At 56.2% G+C, this 19,532-nt stretch overlaps 1 protein-coding gene across 2 annotated transcripts; it reads left to right on the forward strand.

Moving 5' to 3' along the window:
• Nucleotides 1–806: 806 nt before the first annotated feature.
• Nucleotides 807–19,089, forward strand: LOC123648814 (coagulation factor X-like). Of its 2 annotated transcripts, XM_045566683.1 has the most exons (8): nucleotides 807–971; nucleotides 4,866–5,026; nucleotides 11,430–11,454; nucleotides 12,336–12,449; nucleotides 13,535–13,666; nucleotides 14,664–14,890; nucleotides 17,219–17,336; nucleotides 18,470–19,089. In XM_045566683.1, the coding sequence occupies exons 1-8, from the start codon at nucleotides 902–904 to the stop codon at nucleotides 19,069–19,071; spliced, it is 1,449 nt and encodes a 482-aa protein (XP_045422639.1). In that variant the 5' UTR covers nucleotides 807–901; the 3' UTR covers nucleotides 19,072–19,089. The 2 variants fall into 2 exon arrangements, with proteins under 2 accessions (XP_045422639.1, XP_045422640.1); XM_045566684.1 differs by lacking the exons at nucleotides 17,219–17,336; nucleotides 18,470–19,089 and adding an exon at nucleotides 15,308–16,180.
• Nucleotides 19,090–19,532: the final 443 nt, after the last annotated feature.

A 19,532-nucleotide genomic window follows, 5' to 3' on the forward strand; every position in this document is an offset into this window, starting at 1 on the left:
AATCACCTTTCCTGGGTTAAGCCTTGGACATACCAGGCCCCGCTCGTCCCCATTAGCCAGCCCGCCTGCAAGGAGCCGCGCGCACGGCCAGGGGAGGTGGGGCCGGACGCCTGCATCCGGTCCGGGGGTGAGCGTGGGAACGGGGAGACGTGGCCCACCAGCCCCTCGCGGCAGAGCCCCTCTCAGCCTCGGGCCAGTCTGCCCTGTGCTCAGCAGGCCAGGAGGGGGCTTCTGGCAGAGCCCCTCCCTCCAGGCAGCAGGGAGGTTGCTCCTCCCAGAAGTCCGTGTAGGCGCCAGGGGGGCACAGAAATGTCACCAGAACCTCTGCCTCCCGGAGCCCCTGGGTCTGCGGGTGGGTGGGGGCAGGTGCAAGCCCTGCATGCTGGAGTCCCCCAGTGACACGAGACCACTGTGTCTGGGCACCACCGGATGGCACCCGGAGAGCAGCCGTGAGTGGAAGGACAGGTTCGCACCCAGGAAGAGCCAGGCACAAACCCCACACCCACCACCATGGGCCTGGGCTCAGGCTTCCCCACTCACTAAACCTGTTTCCTGTCCTGGAAACATGATGGGAAATGACAGCTTTGTCATGTTGTGAGGATTGAGTGTTAGATGTAAACATCTGAAAACTACAAAATGAACATAAAATGGTGTTTTTGTTCTCTCTCAGGACAAAAGTTCCCGTCCAGCAGCAGGTCCCGCTGTCACCCAGCCCTGCCTGGGGAAGGTGGGGCCAGGTGACCACATTCCCCAGTGCGGTCCCCGCCCCGCCTGGCCACCAGGCCTGGCCCCAGTCCGGAGGCTGGGTAAGCAGCAGGACAAGCCAGCCTGAGCCCAGGAGAGTGGACTTTGCCCTGGAAGCCTGTCACGTTGGGACAGGGACGCTGCACTCGGCCACACCATGGCGAGCCCGCTGTACCTGGTCCTGCTCAGCGCCTCCCTGGCTGGCCTCCTGTGGCCTGGGGACAGCGGTAAGTGGAGGTGGCCCAGGGAGCAGGGACCGGCGGGCAGTCGGAGGGGATGCATGGGGGTGCCCCGGCCCTGCCAAGTCTGGCCTCAGGTGGCCGGGCTTGGACTTCCCAGCCAAGGGTATAGCGAGGCTAGCTGTGGCTTTGTGTGGGTGACAGTCATCGGATGAATAGATTAGCAGTCACAAAGAGACAAAAACACAGGGACAAGGACAGAGAGGGAGGAGAGGGAGTGAGAACAGAGAGTGACATGGGGGGGAGACAGAGATAACGAGAGATAGAGAGAGGGAGACAGAGATAAGGAGAGATAGAGAGGGAGACAGAAGAGTGGTGCAGCGGTGCCAGGCAGTAGGGAGAGGTCCCCCTTCTGCTGCCAGAGCTGGGCACAGCAGAGGCGCATCCAGCCAGGGAGGGGCTGGGAGGGGCCACCACCCTCAGCTGGCTCCACCTGGGAGGGGCTGCCCAAGGCAAGGCTGGACAGATGGGGCACCAGGCCGCCCAGGCCCCTGGGCCTGTCTAAAAGAAGAGGCCCAGAAAGGGGAGAAGCCAGGCAAGGCTGGGGAGATAGCAGAGGAGGGGCAGGCACCTGTGGCAGGTGCACAGGATTCAGGGACCCGGGGCTGGTTTGAATCCTGCAGAAAGTGGAGCACAGGGGCCCCCGGTGTGCGAGAAGGGAGAGCAGTGAGGGAGAGACAGCTGGAGAGACCCCCGTGGACAGAGGAGGAAGAGACCCAAGTAGGGGAGGGAAAAGGAGAGACCTCGGGGCGGGGGAGGGGGAGAGACCCTCACAGGGAGAGGGAAACCAACCTGGGCAGGGAAGGGGAGACCCGAGGGAGGCCGACTGGACCCTCAGAACCCACAGTGACCTGAGGGCCCCTCTGCTGGGCGACACCCTCTGCCTCCCAGGGTCCCCTCCCTCATGCGCCCCACAGGAAGCTCTAGCTCCAGTCAAACCCACATGAGCTGTCTTCTCAGGCCCACCCTCAGCCCCTTCACCTTCCAGCCCTCATCCCACCCCAGCCACACACAGGGGCCGCGCAGTGGGATTCTCCCCTCTGCCCAGCAGCGCCTGCCATCCAGGCCCTGCTCCTGCCCCACCACGCCCCACCAGGCCACGCCCCCGTGCCAGACCACGCCCTCCCCATGCCAAGCCACGCCCCTGTCCTAGGCCACGCCCTCCCCGTCCCAGGCCACGCCCCCGTCCCCGGCCACGCCCTCCAGCACCAGGCCACTGCCCTGTCCCGGGCCAGGTCCTCCCTGCTGCCTGAGCCCTCTCGGTGGGCACCTGTGGCCATATGGGTGGCCACGTGTACCTGCATCTGGGACAGGGCAGTGGAGGGCAGGGCCAGGCCGCTGCCCTGTCGCCCTCGGAGGCCCGGAGGCCACAAGTGCACATGGCCCGAGGGCGGTGCCCGTCCCCCACCTCCCCCGACGTCCTGCTGGGGACCTGGCCTCGGCTTCCTTTGGAGGCCACTTACTGGTCCTCGGGGGTGGCCCCTGTGTCAGTCTGCTGGGCTCCTGTGCCCGCTCTGCCTGCGCGTCCCGAGGTTCTGCCTCAAAGGGACAGTCAGCGGATTAAGCGCTCGCCCTGTGTAGCCTCCTCCTAACTGATTCATCTGCGAGAGCCCCATTTCCGTCCGGCTAAGTCCACGTTCTGAGGTTCTGGGAAGGACGTGAGTTTTGGGCGACCCTCTTCAACCTGTACTGCCACCCGTCAGTGACTTTTGCCATCTGACTTGTAACTATAGTAGAATCAGAACATGCGCAGCACACGCAGTGCTGGCCTGGAAACTAACCCTGGTCGGTCAGCAGCCGCTAAAGCTGCTGGTGCTTCCATCCTCACATGCAGCGAATTTAAATCCCCTCTTGGTGAGTTTGGCCTTTTTGACTGAAAATATTGTTTGCTGGTAAAACGTGCTCAAACGCGATTGCTGACTGCACGAGTCCCTGATTTTGCCAATCAGCGAGGATAACCGCGTGTTCGCGGAAGGCACAGCTGAACAGAGCTCCTTTCTGAGCCTCTGGAATTTTGGAGTTGCGTTAACTTCTTCAGACAAGTGTGTGAGAACTTGGCATGTTTTCCTTTCTAATCGCCAGTCTTGCTTTACGCACATCAGAAAGTGTGGCTGCGTGGCCTGCTGGACAAGTCACATCAGCTTTCAATGAAAGCCCTTAAAAGTGCCTAAATTTGGTCCAGAGGGCTGAGCGTAAAGGCCAGGCCAGTGGCCCCGTCTTTCCTTCATTCATTCATGCAACAATTATTTATTAAGTGCCTACTGTGCCCCGGGCTCTGGGAACACAGCTGTGATCAAACAGGCTGAGTCTTTTTCAAGGGGAGGGAACAGCACGGAGCCCGTCCGTATGTAACGCCAGAAAGTGGTTAAGTGCCGGGAGGAGAGAGGGCGCTGGGTGCGGGGACCAGAGAGACATGGTGGGCAGCCTTGGAGTGGTCAGGGGGCCTCTGAGGGGACAAGGGAGTGAGCCATGTGGGCATCTGGAAGAGAATGCTTCAGACAGGGAAGGAGGCAGGTGCAAACGCCCTGGGGTGCGAGAGTGTTGGGCACAGTCGAGGACAGCCAAGGGCCAGCATGGTGGAGGGAGGTGAGTAAGGACAGCAGACGGTGAGGAGACCCGGAGGCCTGGCCTTGGGAAGCCCTGGCTTCTGTTCCAAGGCCAGTGGGAGCTGTGGCTGTGGGTGGCCCCTGGCTTCCTGTCATCACCCCTTCCAGCCTGTGCTCATCACCCTGTCCTCATGCCCTCGGCCGTCCAGCGCAAGGCTGCAGGCACTGTCGTGCCTCCACCAGCTGGGAGGCGGGCAGAGAGGAACGGCACGGGGGCTGCAGAGCAAGGGGAACTCTCGGTGGGTGGCCTCGGACCCGGTGTGCAAGCCTTGTCCAGTGTTTCTCAGACTGTGACCTGTGAACCTCCCGCATTCCTGGTGGGGCCTGAAGACCCACATTTTACCTCACTCCCAGCATTCTAATGCACACACATTTGAACGCTACTGTCAGGTCTCTCCTCCCAGCTGTGTGGCCTGCGTCCTTGCGGCCAGAGCCGTGTACGTTTAGTTTTCTCTGTGCTGCCCTACGGCTGGGGCGATGGCTCGGACTTGCTGCAAGGGGCAGACCCCCCTCCACCATGGCCTGGTGCCCTCCCTGCCTCTGATCAGTCCCCCTCTCTTCCTCTGACCCCTGAGAGAAACTTGCCAGCCACGCCCCCTTCTCTTGGTGTCCACCCCTGAGCTCCTCAGGCCGTGGTCATCCCAACACAGGAGCCAGTGGGAGTGGGGAGGGAGGTGGACGTTGCCCTCCCAGCTTCCTAGTGCCCACCCAGCCTCTTGTGGAGTCAGGTGACAAGCTGCTGCAGGGCGGGGACCCAGGTGCACAGATGCGCAGGGCACGCACATGTGAGCTGTTTCGGAGGGACGGGGCAGGGTAGGCAAGTAACTAGCTGCGCTGGCATCTGTGGGATAAAGTAGGTGTCGTAAAAGAAACCGGGAATTTGAGAGGGAAAGTAATGTGAGGTAGGCATGAAGCTAACATTTATTGAGCACCTTCTGTGTATCAAATTCAACACCAGGAGTTTTATACACTCTTTAAAAGAACTCTAAGAAGTAGGTATTATACTTCCCATCTGCCAATGATCAGTAGTAAGTGACCGAGATGTATTGTTTGAGATTCAAGGGGGGCTGTGATGTGTCCCCTCCTCCAGAGCAGGTGCCTGAGGCTGCACCTGGCGGAGGAGGCGGGAGGGAGGCGGCACCACCCCCCACAGCTCTCTCAGGACCTGAGGAGTGTTTGGTCTCCTGAAATGTGGCCCCAGCAGGATATTGCAGCTTGGGGGAGGCAGGGAACAGCCTGAGGAGCTTTCAACGTTGTGTCCATCCCTGTCTTCCAGTGTTTATTGACCGGGAACGTGCCAACAATGTCCTGGTGAGGGTCAGGAGGGCAAATTCCTTTTTAGAAGAGATGAAGAAAGGGAACCTTGAAAGAGAGTGTATGGAAGAGACATGCTCGTACGAAGAGGCCCGAGAGGTCTTTGAGGACAACGAGAAGACGGTAAGGGCTGGGAGACGGAATGGACAGTGGGATGGAGCATGCTCAAGGGCCCTGGCTGTCCCCCGCCAGCCGTGGGCACCCAGCCATCCACCCCGGGGCGTCCGCAAGGAGGGGAGCAGGCGGGGGCCGGGGGCCATCCAGCAAGGAGAGTGGGTGGAAGGGCTTGAGGAGTCAGAATGGTCTTGTTACTGGCCTCGGAGTGGAGGTTTTTTCCACATTCTTGGTGATCATGGGGGAAAGAATTTCAGAATGCACCATGTAAGCCAAGCAAGCGACACCTTTTTATTGACAGCAAAAGTACACTCTCAGGAGACAGAGCGGCTGGCTAGAAAGAGCAGCTGCACTGAAAGGAAGTGCTTTCAGATCTTTTGTAGTCTCACTAATCGAGGGGAGGAATATTCAAGACCAAAGGGTTGGCTTTTACGAAGCATTTGGGTAGTAATTCTTAGAATTGGGTTCTCTCCCATTTTCATATGTTATGTGGTTGTCTAAGAATGGTCATGCGGACTGTGAGTGGGGAAATTTTAAACCACAATGTAAAAGATATTGTCATTAAAGTTCAGATAAGGTGGCAGAGAGGGCTGACAGGCCCAGCCAAGCCGGTTCTTGCCTGTGGCGTAAGCCCCTTAGTTACCTCTGCCTGGCGGGGGGCGGGGGGAGCGGTGGCTTTTAACACCTGCAGCCACGGCAAGCCCGTCTCCCAGGCCCTGCCCTGACAGCCGCCACCGTCCTGCCTGCGCACGCGCACTGCCGCCTCCCCGCCCCTCACTCCCCATCCCTCACTTCGTACTCCCCTCTCCTCACTCCTCAGTCAGGAGAACTTCATGTGTCAAGTCTATTTAAAGTGTAAAATAAACTGCTATGCCAGAAAACAAAACTATCCACAGCAGGCGCTGGCGCCTCCCAGGGAGCCGGCCGGCTGGGTCCCCGGCCTGGGCGGCACAGGTGCACCCTGGACGCCTCAGCCCACCGCCCGCAACGCGCCTGCGCAGCAGGAGGGGGCGCAATGGAGCAGGCGGTGAATCCAGCATTGCGCCTGCGCAGCAGGAAAGCCCTGGCGCGCTCCCCCGGAAGGGGCGGGGCTTCCCGCCCAGACGTGGCCGAGCCGTCGCTCCAGGCCTGGGACGGGGCGGGCCCGGCACTGAGGAAGGTGTCGGCCACAGCGCGGCCGCGGCCCGGCGGGACCTCGAGGTCACGGAGGAAGACTGCGGGCGCAGCTGCCACGCGGACGTCTCGCCTGCTCGCCTCACCTCACCGGAGCCTGCCGTCACGGCAACCTGGGACCACCTGCGGACATCACCTTGCAGGTCCCGCCGGAAGAGCTCCGGGGAGGCTGCCCTCCGTGACCTTTGAGGACTAGGGTCAAGTTGCAAGTCGTGGCCAATTCAAGCCGTTATAAATCGGAAGAATTTATTCATGTCAAATAAACACTTCAGGCCGACGTAATTGAAGTTCAGGAAAATCTGGGGGAACCAGGAAGGGCGAGCGGAACGTCATTCCCATTCCGAGAAGTCGCGGCGCGGTGTCCTGGCTGGTGTGTGGCGCCTGGTCCTCACTTTGCCCCAGAGACAGGGAAACGCGGGACTGTTGGAGAAACTTGGACTAGATCCTGAGTGACTTTCTGAGGAAGAAATTTGTCATCTGCTTTGAGGTCGTTACATAAGTTTTTTGGACGAGTTGGGATTTTTAGACATTAAAACTCCCGGGATGATCCGGGTGCGTGTGTAATCCCAGCACTTTGGGAGGCTGAGGCAGGAGGACCACTTGAGACCAAGAGTTTGAGGTTGCAGTGAGCTTTGATGAAGCCACTGCACTCTACCTGGGGTGACAATGAGACACTGTCTCAGAAAAAAAAAAAAAAATTCTCAGACATGACACCAAGAGAATGGTTCATAAAGGAAAAAATTATTAAATTTGACTTTATCAAAATTAAAAACTTTTGCTCTGTAGAAGAAAACAGTTAAGAGAATGAAAATACAAGGTAAAACTAACAAAATATTTGCAAATCACATATCCAACAAAGAATTTGTATTCGAAATATATCAACTCCTACAACTCAAAAGAAGAAAATACAAACCCAGTTGAACATAATGAACAGAAGACTTGAACAGCCACCGACCACAGAGGATATATGGGTGGTAAGTACGTGAGAAGATACTGAGCATTGTTAGCCATGACAGCAGTGGTCCCCAACCTTTCTGGCACCAGGGACCAGTGTTATGGAAGACAGTTTTTCCAAGGAACAGAGGTGGAGGGAGTGGGGGGTGTGGAGATGGTTTTGGGATGATTCAAGCATATTACATTTATTGTGCTCTTTATTTCTACATACTACATTGTAATATGTAATGAAATAATTATACAGCTCACCGTAATACAGAATCAGTGGGAGCCCTGAGCTTGTTTTCCTGCAACTAGACGGGGGTGATCTGGGGGTGATGGGAGATGATGACTCCCCAAGTGTGTTGCTTATGTCTCGTCTACTCTGTGATCTTGTTTTGGTGGCTGTCACTGCAGAAAACCCTGCTTCACAAAGATGGGATGCTGGACGTGTAAGCAGACTTTTCAGTGCTCTCATGGCAATCTCAGGATATTCCACCTGGACTTTCATCCAGAACATGTGGAGATTTGAAGGTGTCTCAAACATATAAGGCCACCATCATCTGTGATCTCAAGCAGTTGATCCTCTTGTAGCGCAGACAAAATCGATTCACCTGGCTTATTCACAAACGGGTTACGATCCATTCCTTCCCATTTCGGGGGTTTGTGTGGTTGGGAAGTAATGCTCAAACTCTTTTGAAAGCTGAGATAGGTGATCGTGCACCAGCTGGGAGAGAGAAGTCCCTGGCTCTGTCTCTTTCAAAATCTCTGCTACTGTTTGAAATGTCAAAAATCCCGATGTTCATTCATCACCCTCTTAATTCGAGGTTGGCTTTGAATGTAGACACTTTATCTGCCAACTTGAACACAATTGTCATTCTCCCCTGAAGTGACAGATTGAGTTCATTGTGCAGGTTGAATGTGCCACACAAGTAAGCAAGTTTTGCAACTGTGTCACTGAAATGTGCTGCCAGCGGTGACTGTTTTTCTAAAACAAACCTCTGGTGAGGCTCTTGTAACTCAAAAACTCTGACCAGTGATCTACCTTTAGAAAGCCATCTCACTTCTGTGTATTAGAGAAGATGTGTCCATCTCCTCAGAGAGCTACGCGAACACACGTGAGTTAAGGGCATGTACTTTAATGTGGCTGATAATTTGAATCACATCCTGCAAAACATTGTTTAGTTTAGGTGACATTTCCAGCTAGCCAGTATTTCTCTATGGATGACACAGTGCGTAGACTCACATTCAAAAGCGACCTCCTTGACCCAAGTAGTGACCAGAAAGCCGTCCAGCCATGGCAGCTGCTCTGTCCATGCAGGTACCAACACAAAATGACCAATTCAGTTTTCCTGATGTGTAATCATTCAAAGACTTGAATAGTTCTGCAGCTGTGGTGTTGGTTGGTAACAAAGGTGCACATATCCTCATGCACATCCTCCTGAAAAATATGTCACACAGAAACAAGCATCTTTGCCTTGTTGTCAACACTGGTAGACTCATCAGCCTGGATTGTGTACCACAGTGACTCCTTAATCCTCTCCAACAATTGTTCTTCAACATGCTCTGCTATTTCGTCAATCCGTCTAGTTAGGGTGCTAGCCAAAAGAGGAACACGTGCCAGTTTTTGAACTGCAGCCTCTCCTAAAAGTTTATGGCAAATGTCCTCAGCAGCAGGCAGGGTCAATTCTTCACCAGTAGTAAAGGGCTTCTTAGCTTTAGCGATGCAGTTGGCCACTAGCAATGATGCTGTCAGTGCAGACACATCTGAAGAGGTGGCCTTCAATCATTGCATCTGTTCTGCATGTTCACATTTTTTTCTTTTGAAAAACTCCAAAGCCTTGTCTTTCAGTGCAGGGTGCTTGGTCTCCATGTGGTGAAGCAGTTTTGAAGTTTTCGTGGCTTCACTGGATAGCAGTTGCCACGTATTATACAAAGTGGGCTTGCAGAATGCAAATCACCTGGCGCAATGAACCCATAATTTAAGTAGGACTCTTGGTATTTGCTTTTAAATGCAGCTTTCATTTTGTTGGCAGTCTTAGGGTCTTCTAATGTCTCATCATTGGGTCTTTCCCCCTTTCCAAAGATGCTCTCCAGAGATGTTTGGTTTTTTTACTCATTTTTGCTAGGGTGAGCTTGTGGGCTTACCAAGACCGTGACTGAGACAAGTGCCAAGGTGGGAAAGAGACACAGACAGAAGTGGTAAATAAAACAATAGGCAGGCTACGCGTGGACTAAAACTAGTGATGGGTTCTGACTTAAAGCTCCCACCGATGCAGCTTAATTGTCACTTGCCACTCACTGATAGGGTTTTGATACGACCCTGCAAGCAGTTGATTTATTATGGTCTCTGTGCAGTCAAACCTCTCTGCTAAGAATAATCTGCATTTGCAGCCGCTCCCCAGTGCTAGCATCACCGCCTCGGCTCCATCTCAGATCATCAGGCATTAGATTCTCATAAGGAGCCGCAACCTAGATCCCTCGCATGCACAGTTTACAGTAGGGCTCACGCTCCTATGAAAATCTAATGCTGCCGCTGATCTGACAGGAGGCGGGACTCAGGTGGTGATGTCAGCGATGGGGAGTGGCTGTAAATACAGATGAAGCTTTGCTTGCTCACTGCTCACCTCCTGCTGTGTGGCCCGGTTCCTAACAGGCCACAGACTGGTACCAGTCCTCAGCCTAGGGGTTGGGGACGCAGCATTACAGAAATGCAAATCAAACCCACAATGAGAACTACTACATATTTGTGGAATAAAAACACTGACAGATAACAAGTGCTGGTTACGATGTGCAGCAAGCAGAACTTGGGTACGCTGCTTGTGGGAATGCAGAGTGGCACTGTCACTTTGAAAAACAATTTGACAGTTTCTTATATAGAGTTACCATGTGACTCAGCAGTCCCATTCCTGGGTATTTGCCCTAGAGAAATGAAAACTTACTTTCACATAAAAACTTGTACATAAATGTTTATGGCATCTCTGTTCGTAATCGCCAGATGCTGCAAGTCAGGTGCAGCCACGCACTGGAATACTCAGCAATAATGAGGAATGAACTGTCAGTACAATGACTTGGGTGATTTCAAAGGCATTGTGCTGAATGAATGACGCTAGTTCCACAGGTCGCGTAGTGTGTGGTTTCATTTATGCGACATTCTCAAGCAGCCATTACTGTCGGGATGAGGAGCAGATTGCGGAGGGCGGAGTCTGCCGGCGGTGGGCAGGTTGGGCGGGTAGCGTGGGAGAGCGTTTTGGGGGAATGGAACTGTTCTGTATCTGGATTGTGGTAGTGCTCACGGAAGTCTATAAGTGTGTTGAAATTCATAGAACTGTACACCAAAAAGGTGATTTTGCTGTGGGCTAATTTTTTAAACAGAAGATTAAAAGGACAGTGTGTTCGTTCTGTAGTACTGCCGTGACGAAGCGCCACAAATTGGGTGGCTGTGTTATTGTAATTACACAGTTCAGCCTCTCACAGCTTTGGAGACAAGTCCAAAGTCAAGGTGCCAGGCAGTGTGGGCTGGTTCTGTAGGTTCTGAGACTGTCCAGGCCTCTCTCCTGGCTTCTGGAGGCTCCCAGTACTCCTTGGCGTTCCTGGCCCTCACTCGGGTCTCTGTTCTCATGTTCCCACGGCCTTCTCTCCCTGTGGCTCTCTGTGGACCCTTCTGGTTCTTACACGGGCATTTGCGTTGATTTAGGGCCCACGCCAGTCCAGTGTGATCTTACCTGGACTCTGACCTTAATTACATTTCCAAAGACTCTATTTCCAATTAAGGATACATTCTGAGGTTCCAGGAGGACCTGCGTTGGGGTTGGTGCTATTCAACCTACTACAGACGGTAAAAAAAGTGAGACTGTGAATATTTTTTGATATAATACAGGCTTTTGATAGCCTGATTTAAGCTGATTAGCAATTAACATTTTTCCAACTAACATAATGATTATTGACAAGCAAGCAATCATTTCAGGGGTTTTTTGGCTAGGTCTATTAACTAAAGTTGATCAGCTAGAGTGCAGCAAAGCAGAGCAAACCATTCTTGATACAGTCTGTCTCGAGGGGATTAACTTGAAAATAAATTTTCAATATTCAACAAAGATGGTGAATTTAAGATGATTAAAGCCATGTCTTCACAGATGCAGATCTGAATAGCTTCCCCCTTCAGATTGAATAGTTCTAGAACAATTCATTCCTAAAAGTGACCCCTGCTGGGGAAATATCCTATTCAGGTTGGGTTACTGGGTCATGGTTGTTATTGGTGTGAAATGTCTCTGTTTCCCCTAATGTATTTTTAATTTTTTTCTTTTAGAATGAATTCTGGAATAAATACAAAGGTGAGATTTCTTTCTATTTTAAGGGAGGGGGGTTCATTAGGATATTTGAATTTTGAAAATACTTCCTGGGTTTTCTTTCTGCTCTTGTTTTAATCTTACTCATTTAAGACTTTTCTCCTCAGGGTGTTTCCCTAACAGTTATTGTGAAATAGTTTTTATCACAATTTTGCACTAATTCTAGTTTTGTTATTTACTTAAATACAGATGTAAATCAGTTCATTCTTACTGGAGCATACCAAATTCCATGACAGTTTTTTTTAAAATACAAGTGTATTAGGTAGAAGCAAAAAGCAGAGTCTGAAAGATTGGACACCCCACGAAGCTGTGCCACCGTGGCTTAATGCTCACGGTGTCTGAGACAGTGTCAGTCACGACTACCTGGTAACAGTGTCCAACTCTCTCAAAATGACCGTGGGACCTGTCTCCAACCCAGATTATACAGCTCCGCCAGGAAATGAGAAGTCCCGTGTGGGTGCCAGGCAGCAGTCTGCATTCTCATTTTGCCCCCACATCACTGGGAAGACGAACCCCAACATCCTCTCCTGTCAAGGCCCAGCCCAGAAGCCAGCGTCATGCTCTGGCCTGTCCTCTGTCCTTCCAGCTGCTGCCCTGTGGTCACCGGCCCAGGGCCCCTCGCGGGCTGTTACCACGCTGTCTGAGAAAGCAGAGAGCCTGGCTGGTGACCCACACAGATAAGGCATCGCCCACACATGGCACGAGAGCAGGGGACACAGTGAAGGCCAGACGGGAGGAGCTGCTCACAGGGAGACAGGAAGCCGTTTCAGGTTACCTGAAAAGTGTGTGCTCAGGTCACACAGCAGGGGCGTTTCCACGCTGCCGGGAGTAGCGTGCAGACTGTGGTTCCAAACCCTCTCTTGCAGACGGCGACCAGTGTGAGAGGAGCCCCTGCCAGAACCAGGGCCTGTGCACGGACGGGCTGGGGGAGTACACCTGCACCTGCCTGGAGGGCTTCGAAGGCAAAAACTGTGAACTGTGTAGGTTCCCCGCGTGGCGCCTTCCTGAAGGGTGGACGGTGGGGAAGGGGAGAAGCTGAAGTGCCCGAGGAAACGATCTGGGCCATTTCTGACTGTCACCCTGTGGTGCACACGCTCCTCAGTTTGGGGCCACGATAACAGAGACACACAGTCACCCTCTGTCCCTCGAGAGGGTGCGGGACATTCATGAAGTGTGTGAGCCGTTAATGTTTAAATGAGAACTGTTACCCTGGGGCAGAAGGTTTTGCTGTTCATGTTCCTGAGACCCTGCGCTGTGATTCTAATTCACGGCCTGGTGTTTACACTTCTCCCTGCAGACGTCAGTGAGGAACAGAGATCGTACAATGATAAAACTTCATACATCAATTAATTCTACGTGAAAAACTGACCAAGAGTTTGCTCTAATATCTCTAATCCTAATTTTTAATAAAAATTAGGCTATTATTAGATCAGTTTTGCCTAAGGAGAGAGAATTGCATTTCTTTTAAATTACTTAATTTATAATCTTTAGGCCGAGTTCTTAGATTGGATTACTTTTGAATTTTTCCTGATAGGAATATCAATTACGTGTATTCCGTTAGAACTCCAGAGCTGCTCTCCTGCACGCCGCTTGGCTAACTCATCAGACATAATACTGAGCAGACACCCAGGGCTATTATGAAAGTTTTCCAAAATTCCATCAATGTTGGTCTTTGCACTGTGATTCTTTTCCCTCAAAACCCAAATGCAGAGGTGTAAGGCGAGTTGCCATGGCCATGCATTGTTAATGTGAGTTTGGAGCTGGAGTCCGTATCCAGCCATGGGCAGATCCAGTCTTGGACCCCGGGCCAGCCTGACTCCAGGCCACCGGCTGGCACCACGGCTGTCCCTCCAGCCTGCCTGCGCGGGGCAGGTCCCAGTCGCACCCCCAGTCTCCAGCACCCCTGCGGGCTGGTGCTCTCTCCATCTGCCACGAGGCTCCAGCCTCCGCTCTAGCCCAGCGGCTGCTTGTGGCTGAGCAGGGGTGGACGGAGCTGGCGCCCTCTGGCCAGCTGCAGCCTCAGTTCCCCCAACCTGTCCTGAAGGCCAACCTGTGTCTCTTACAGTCACACGGAAGCTCTGCAGCCTGGACAACGGGGACTGTGACCAGTTCTGCCGCGAGGAGCAGAACTCGGTGGTGTGCTCCTGTGCCGGCGGGTATACCCTGGGTGATGACGGCAAGTCCTGCATCTCCACAGGTAGGGGGCTCACAGACCTCTCACGGGGGGCCCCTGGGCCACAGAGGCCAGACCAAGGGAGCACAGGCCAACGCCTCCGGCGAGGACGTCGGCCCACTCTGGGCGGGCTGGGCAGGCTGGGCAGGTGGTAGCACCAGGAGGACAGCCCTGGAGCTCTGGACACAAGGTCTGGAAACAGACCCATTATTTCTTCTAGTCAGATGTGCCACTCAACCTCAGTTTCCCCGTCTGAAAAATGGACCAACGTTATTACCTAGCTCCTTGGGTGAACAGGACACTGCGAGGACCCTGACGCTGCGCCCTGACTCCTGGGCCCTGCGCAGTCCCAGCCAGGGAGACCCTGACGCTGTGCCCTGACTCCTGGGCCCTGTGCAGTCCCAGCCAGGGCAGACCCTGACGCTGCGCGGTGGCGGGTGGGCGACCACCCACGCATGGGGAGCCCGGGCGTCCCACAGCCACCAGAAGGGTGGGGCTGGAGCCGGGAGCCATGGCGGGCCCTGGGCACCGGGCAGGGTGTGGAGGGAGCCAGAGCACCCCAGGACAGGCCTCCTCCTCCGGCCCAGTGCTAACTGGGTTTATCCTGTCTTTCACTGGGTGAGTCTGGACAATAGACTCCCAGAGGGCAGTGGCCACAGGACGGGCCGCGGAGCCCGCCTCCCTGCCACAGATGCCGTGAAAAGGGCCCAAACCAGGCCTAACACGGGCGCCTCGGGCCCAGGGCACGCACGGGCCGGTTTCTGGGGCCAGTGCCTGAGCGTCCCTCACTCGCCTCTCAGAGCCCCGGGTGACCGGCAGGCTTTGGCTTCCAGAGTGGTTTCCCGGCACTCCCGGTGGCCGCTTGAGGTACAGCTGACATGCAGACGGCCACACCCACCTGCAGGCCCGGCCCTGCCCAGACATGGAGCCTGGCCCGGGGCGCCCCTCCCTGGGCCATGGGGGCTGTGTGGGGTGTGGGGCTCCTGGCTGTGCTGAGGCCCCGGCCGCCCCTCTCGTGCAGAGCCGTTCCCCTGTGGGAAGCTTACACTGGGGCGCAGGAAGAGGTCAGCACCCCAGGACACGCCCGAAACCACCGTGACAGAGTGGTCCGTGCTGGATGACCTGTACCCCACTGAGAACCCCTTGGACCTGCTTGACCTCAACAAGACGTACTCCGAGGAGGACGGCAGCGACCTTGTCCGCATCGTGGGCGGCCGGGACTGCAAGGAAGGGGAGTGTCCCTGGCAGGTAGGTGGCACTGGCCCCTCTGGGCCGGCTGGATTCTGCCGGGAGGTGGCCCCAGGCCTCTGGGAATGGTGGAGAGGAGGCTCTGGGACTGGGGCGTGGGGGTGGGGCACGAGCACACCTGTCCCCTCCTCCGAGTGGCCCCAACATTGCGGCAGCCTGAGGTGAGGAAGGGGCCGGGCCCGTCATACTGTGTGTTGAGAGCCCAGGAACATACTGTCCCGCGAGGCACAGAAGAGAAAGGAAAGGCCCCCACCCCGGAGCGTCCCGAAACCTCATTCTCCCCGGAAGGAAACAGGGTTGAGGCCAGGGCCAGCGCCGTGCCCGCTGTGGCAGTCGCCAGCTCCCGGGCAGGCCAGGCCTGTGTGCACCTCCGTCTCCCTGGAAGCAGAGGGGTCACTGTCCTTGCTTCACTTCCAGCGTGGTCATTTCTTTCACCCAAACATGCGGATCCTGAGAAGCAGACGGTACCTGAGAAAAGCACATCCGTTTATTGTCAGAGGTGAAAGTCACGGACATTGCCAGACGCAACAAAGACACACACAGGACTCTCAGTTAAACTTGCATTTCACAGAACCGAGTAATTTTCATGGAAAAGGTCCCAAGTATCACATGAGACACACTTATATGAAAAATTACATGCGGTGTATCCCATTCACGTTTAAGGGGGTGTCCTGTGTCTTATCGGGCAGTCCTCACGTGGGCTGGAAGTTGTTTCTGAAGCCACTGTGGCCTCCTGCACACAAGGCTCCCAGAGCCACCAACACCCGGCAGGAGCTACCTCAGCAGCCCCTGCCTGCGACCTCCCGCACAGCTGTGCCTTGTCTAAAGCACGGAGCCCGAGGGCAGCAAGCAGCGGCCCACACTGACCCGTGCTTCACTGAGCACGTTTGCTGAGAACCTGCTTTGCCGGGCTCTGAGCCGCGTGTGGTGTGCACAGGACATGCAGCCACACAGCTGCTTATCTGACACGTAGAATCTGAGGCTAGGAAGGAGCTAGGACTCCCATCATGACGACCTGCGGTGCTGTGTGTTTGGGGTCAGGAACATGGAGCCAGCGGGTCACCCGCAGGCTCCCGGACAAGCTGCCGAGGGGCTGAGGCGTCGGGGGACCTGGTTTAGCCGGGGAGGGTCCCCTGTCACGTCTGCCAGGGGTTGCGCTTCCTGTTTTACCTGCTTCAACTCTTGGCAAGTGGCCTCATCCCTGTCCCAGACATCCACGTCTTAGGAAGATTGACCTTCCCTGGTGTGTCACTCTGGTGGGATGATGCGTTGGTAAATTATACAAATAATTATAAATGCAAAAAAGGCAAAGCTTTACTACTTCCTAGTCGTGACGTCTCTAAGAATCCTTTTAGGTCTCTGTTGTTTCACTGACCCACGCACACGCCAGCCGATGCCTGTCACTTAGAGCTGTGGTCCCCAGCCTCCCGGCCGGGGAGGTACCACTCTGCAGCCTGTTACGGACCGGGCTGCAGAGCTCCGCGCCCCCCACCCTGGTCTGCAGAAAAATTGTCTTCCATGAAACCGGTCCTTGGTGCCAAAAAGGTTGGGGACCACTGGCTTAGAGGACGGGGAACCCCCTGGAGAGGAAGACCGCCAAGCGCTGGGCTGCAGATGTGTGAGCCCCGCTCGGGGAACGCATGTGGCATGTCTCACTTCCCATCAGTGCTCCACCCCGGAATGTTCCGCCGGCAAGGAAGTCACTTGCAGGATGAGCCACAGGGGCTCCCAGGACACACCGCGGAGAGGCCTGAGTTGTGGGCCTGGCCAGTGCCACGGGGGCACACCCGTCTAGGCCGCTGTCCCCCAAGACTGGCATCAGCCTTGCAGACAAGGTTTTTCTCACAGTGAACGTTTTTCCCAAAAACACTTGAAAATATGTTCTGTGCGTAATTAGAGAGTGCCGTGACAGATGGGGAAGAAATGAAAATGAGTCTCTCAAAGCGAGCTTGTGGTCCGGGGGGAGGACGACAGCAGAACTGCGTGGGTGGCGGAGGCTTGGCGCTTAGGGCCCTTGGTAAAGGTCTGCTGCGTCGAGGAGCCAGCCTGTCGTCGGCTGCTCCAAGAGGCAGGACACAGGGTGGAGGCCCAGGGAGGGCCGGTCATGCTGGGGCCCCAAGAGGTCGGCCAGAGCCCAGGTGGGGCCAGCGGTGGGATGCCCGGCAGGAGCAGGACCCACCAGCCCCAGCAGTGGCGGGCGGGGGTGGGGGCGGGTCTGTGCCCTGGGCCTCCTGCGCTCTGGAGAGCTGGGCAGCCCGCGGGTGTCGGGACACAGGGGCCCGCAGTGGTGCCCCACTGAGGGCAGACGTCCCTGTGTTCCCGACACAGGCCCTCCTCGTCAATGAGGAAAACGAAGGGTTCTGCGGAGGCACCATCCTCAGCGAGTTCTACGTGCTCACCGCGGCCCACTGCCTCCACCAGGCCAAGAGATTCACCGTGAGGGTGGGTGAGTGACGCCCACGCCCAGGGCCTGGCTGCTGTTCAGAGAGCCCTGGAGCTGGTCGGGGATGTGGTGAAAGTGGGGAACGCTCGGGTGGGAGCTGACTCATGGGGAGAGGATGAGGAAGCAAGCAGGGTGGGGGAGGACGTCCCGCAGTGCTCCCCATGCAGGCCCCCAGCACTCTCTGAGCACCCCGTGCGCGGCCTCCCGCTTTCCCTTGTGGGGTCCTTTGTTCACATCCGCGTTGCCCTCCAGACCCTTGAGCTGTTCAGGGGCAGGCCAGGGCAAGTCACAAATGCGTGAACCACGGTGCAATTTGAAATTTTTTGTAACATTAAATTTTCTATTATGTGTTTTAAAATATAGAAAATCAGGTGAAGGCTGGGCTCAGTGGCTCACGCCTGTAATCCCAGTGCTCTGGGAGGCTGAGGCGGGAGGATCCCTGGAGTCCAGGAGTTGGAGGCTGCAGTGAGCCGTGGTCTTGCCACTGCACTCCAGCCTGGGCCACAGAGGAGACCCTGTCTCTAAAAAAAAAAAAAACTAAACAAAAATAACCAGGTGAGGTCAATTTCAATAATATATCTTATTTAACCCGATATATCCAGAATATTATCATTTCAACGTGTGACCAATTTAAAAGGCATCAGGAAGATACTCTGGTTCCTGTTTCTATTCTGAGCCTGCAGTTTCACGTGGCAGCGCGGCCCGGCAGGTGCTCAGCCGCTGTGGGCTGGTGGCGGTAGAGCTTGGCTGAGGCCCGGCAGGGGAGGCCCGGCAGGGGAGGCCCCGCAGGGGAGGCCCGGCAGGGGAGGCCCGGCAGGCTCGGGCCCCGCAGGGGAGGCCCGGCAGGCTCGGGCCCCGCAGGGGAGGCCCGGCAGGCTCGGCTGAGCCCGTGCGTGTCGACAACGTGGACGGGGAGTGTCCGCACAGCCCAGCCCCCCAGCTGCCTGGGGGGTCCCCGGGTAGCCAGATTGAAGGACGTCTTTATCTGCATCTTTGCACTTCCCTATATCTTTCAAATTTCCCAAAGTGACCATATGCCATTTTTTAGTAGAAACAACTAACAACTTCTCTTACGAAGTTCCCGGCGAGCGAGCGCAGAGCCCCCTGGGCTGAGCGCCGCCCTCTCGCCGCCGCAGGGGACCGGAACACGGAGAAGGAGGAGGGCGGCGAGACGGCGCACGAGGTGGAGGTGGTGGTGAAGCACAACAAGTTCGTGAGGGAGACCTACGACTACGACATCGCCGTGCTGCGGCTGAAGACGCCCATCGTCTTCCGCGTGAACGTGGCCCCCGCCTGCCTGCCCGAGAAGGACTGGGCCGAGTCCACGCTGATGACGCAGAAGACGGGCATCGTGAGCGGCTTCGGGCGCACGCACGAGAAGGGCCGCCCGTCCTCCACCCTCAAGATGCTGGAGGTGCCCTACGTGGACCGCAACAGCTGCAAGCTGTCCAGCAGCTTCACCATCACGCAGAACATGTTCTGCGCCGGCTACGACGCCCAGCCTGAGGACGCCTGCCAGGGGGACAGCGGAGGCCCCCACGTCACCCGCTTCAAGGACACCTACTTTGTGACGGGCATCGTCAGCTGGGGAGAAGGCTGCGCCAGGAAGGGCAAGTACGGCGTCTACACCAAGGTGGCCACCTTCCTCAAGTGGATCAGCAAGTCCATGAAAACCCAGGGGGCACCGCGGCCCGCGGCCCCGCCCCCGCCGCCCGGCTCGGCCCACCCTCCCCATTAAAGGTCCCGGCGGGCTGCAGCGCGCGTCGGCTCTGTGTTCCTGCCGCCGCCCGAGCGGGTGGCTGCTGAGGTCTCCTGGCCGCGGCCGTCGTGCGCGTGCCCGTCCTGCCCCGGCTTTCCCTGCTCCGTCGCGCTGGGCGGGCGAGTGTCCGCCTGGGACGCCAGCGCCTGCCTCTCCCTGGCCAGGCTGGGGAGTTAGTCCCTGTGGGCGGCAGCCGGGGCTGCAGGGAGGACGCCCTGCCCTGTGAAGGCCGTCCCTGTGCCACCCGTCTTCTCCGGTCCCCGCCCGCCGTGGCCAGCACCCTGAGAGCAGGTGTCCTAGGTTCCCGGCCACGCACAGAAGCAGGTACGGCCTCCCCCAGAGCCCCGCCCGGGCCTGGGTCTCTCTCAAGTGTCTCTGGGAAACGCTCTCCCGGGGCCTCCCGGGTGGGGAAAGGTCCAGAACGCCCCTTGTCGGCGCGG

The sequence above is a fragment of the Lemur catta genome, chromosome 13 (genome assembly GCF_020740605.2).
Source record: "Lemur catta isolate mLemCat1 chromosome 13, mLemCat1.pri, whole genome shotgun sequence".
In the NCBI taxonomy this organism is placed as follows: Eukaryota; Metazoa; Chordata; class Mammalia; order Primates; family Lemuridae; genus Lemur; species Lemur catta.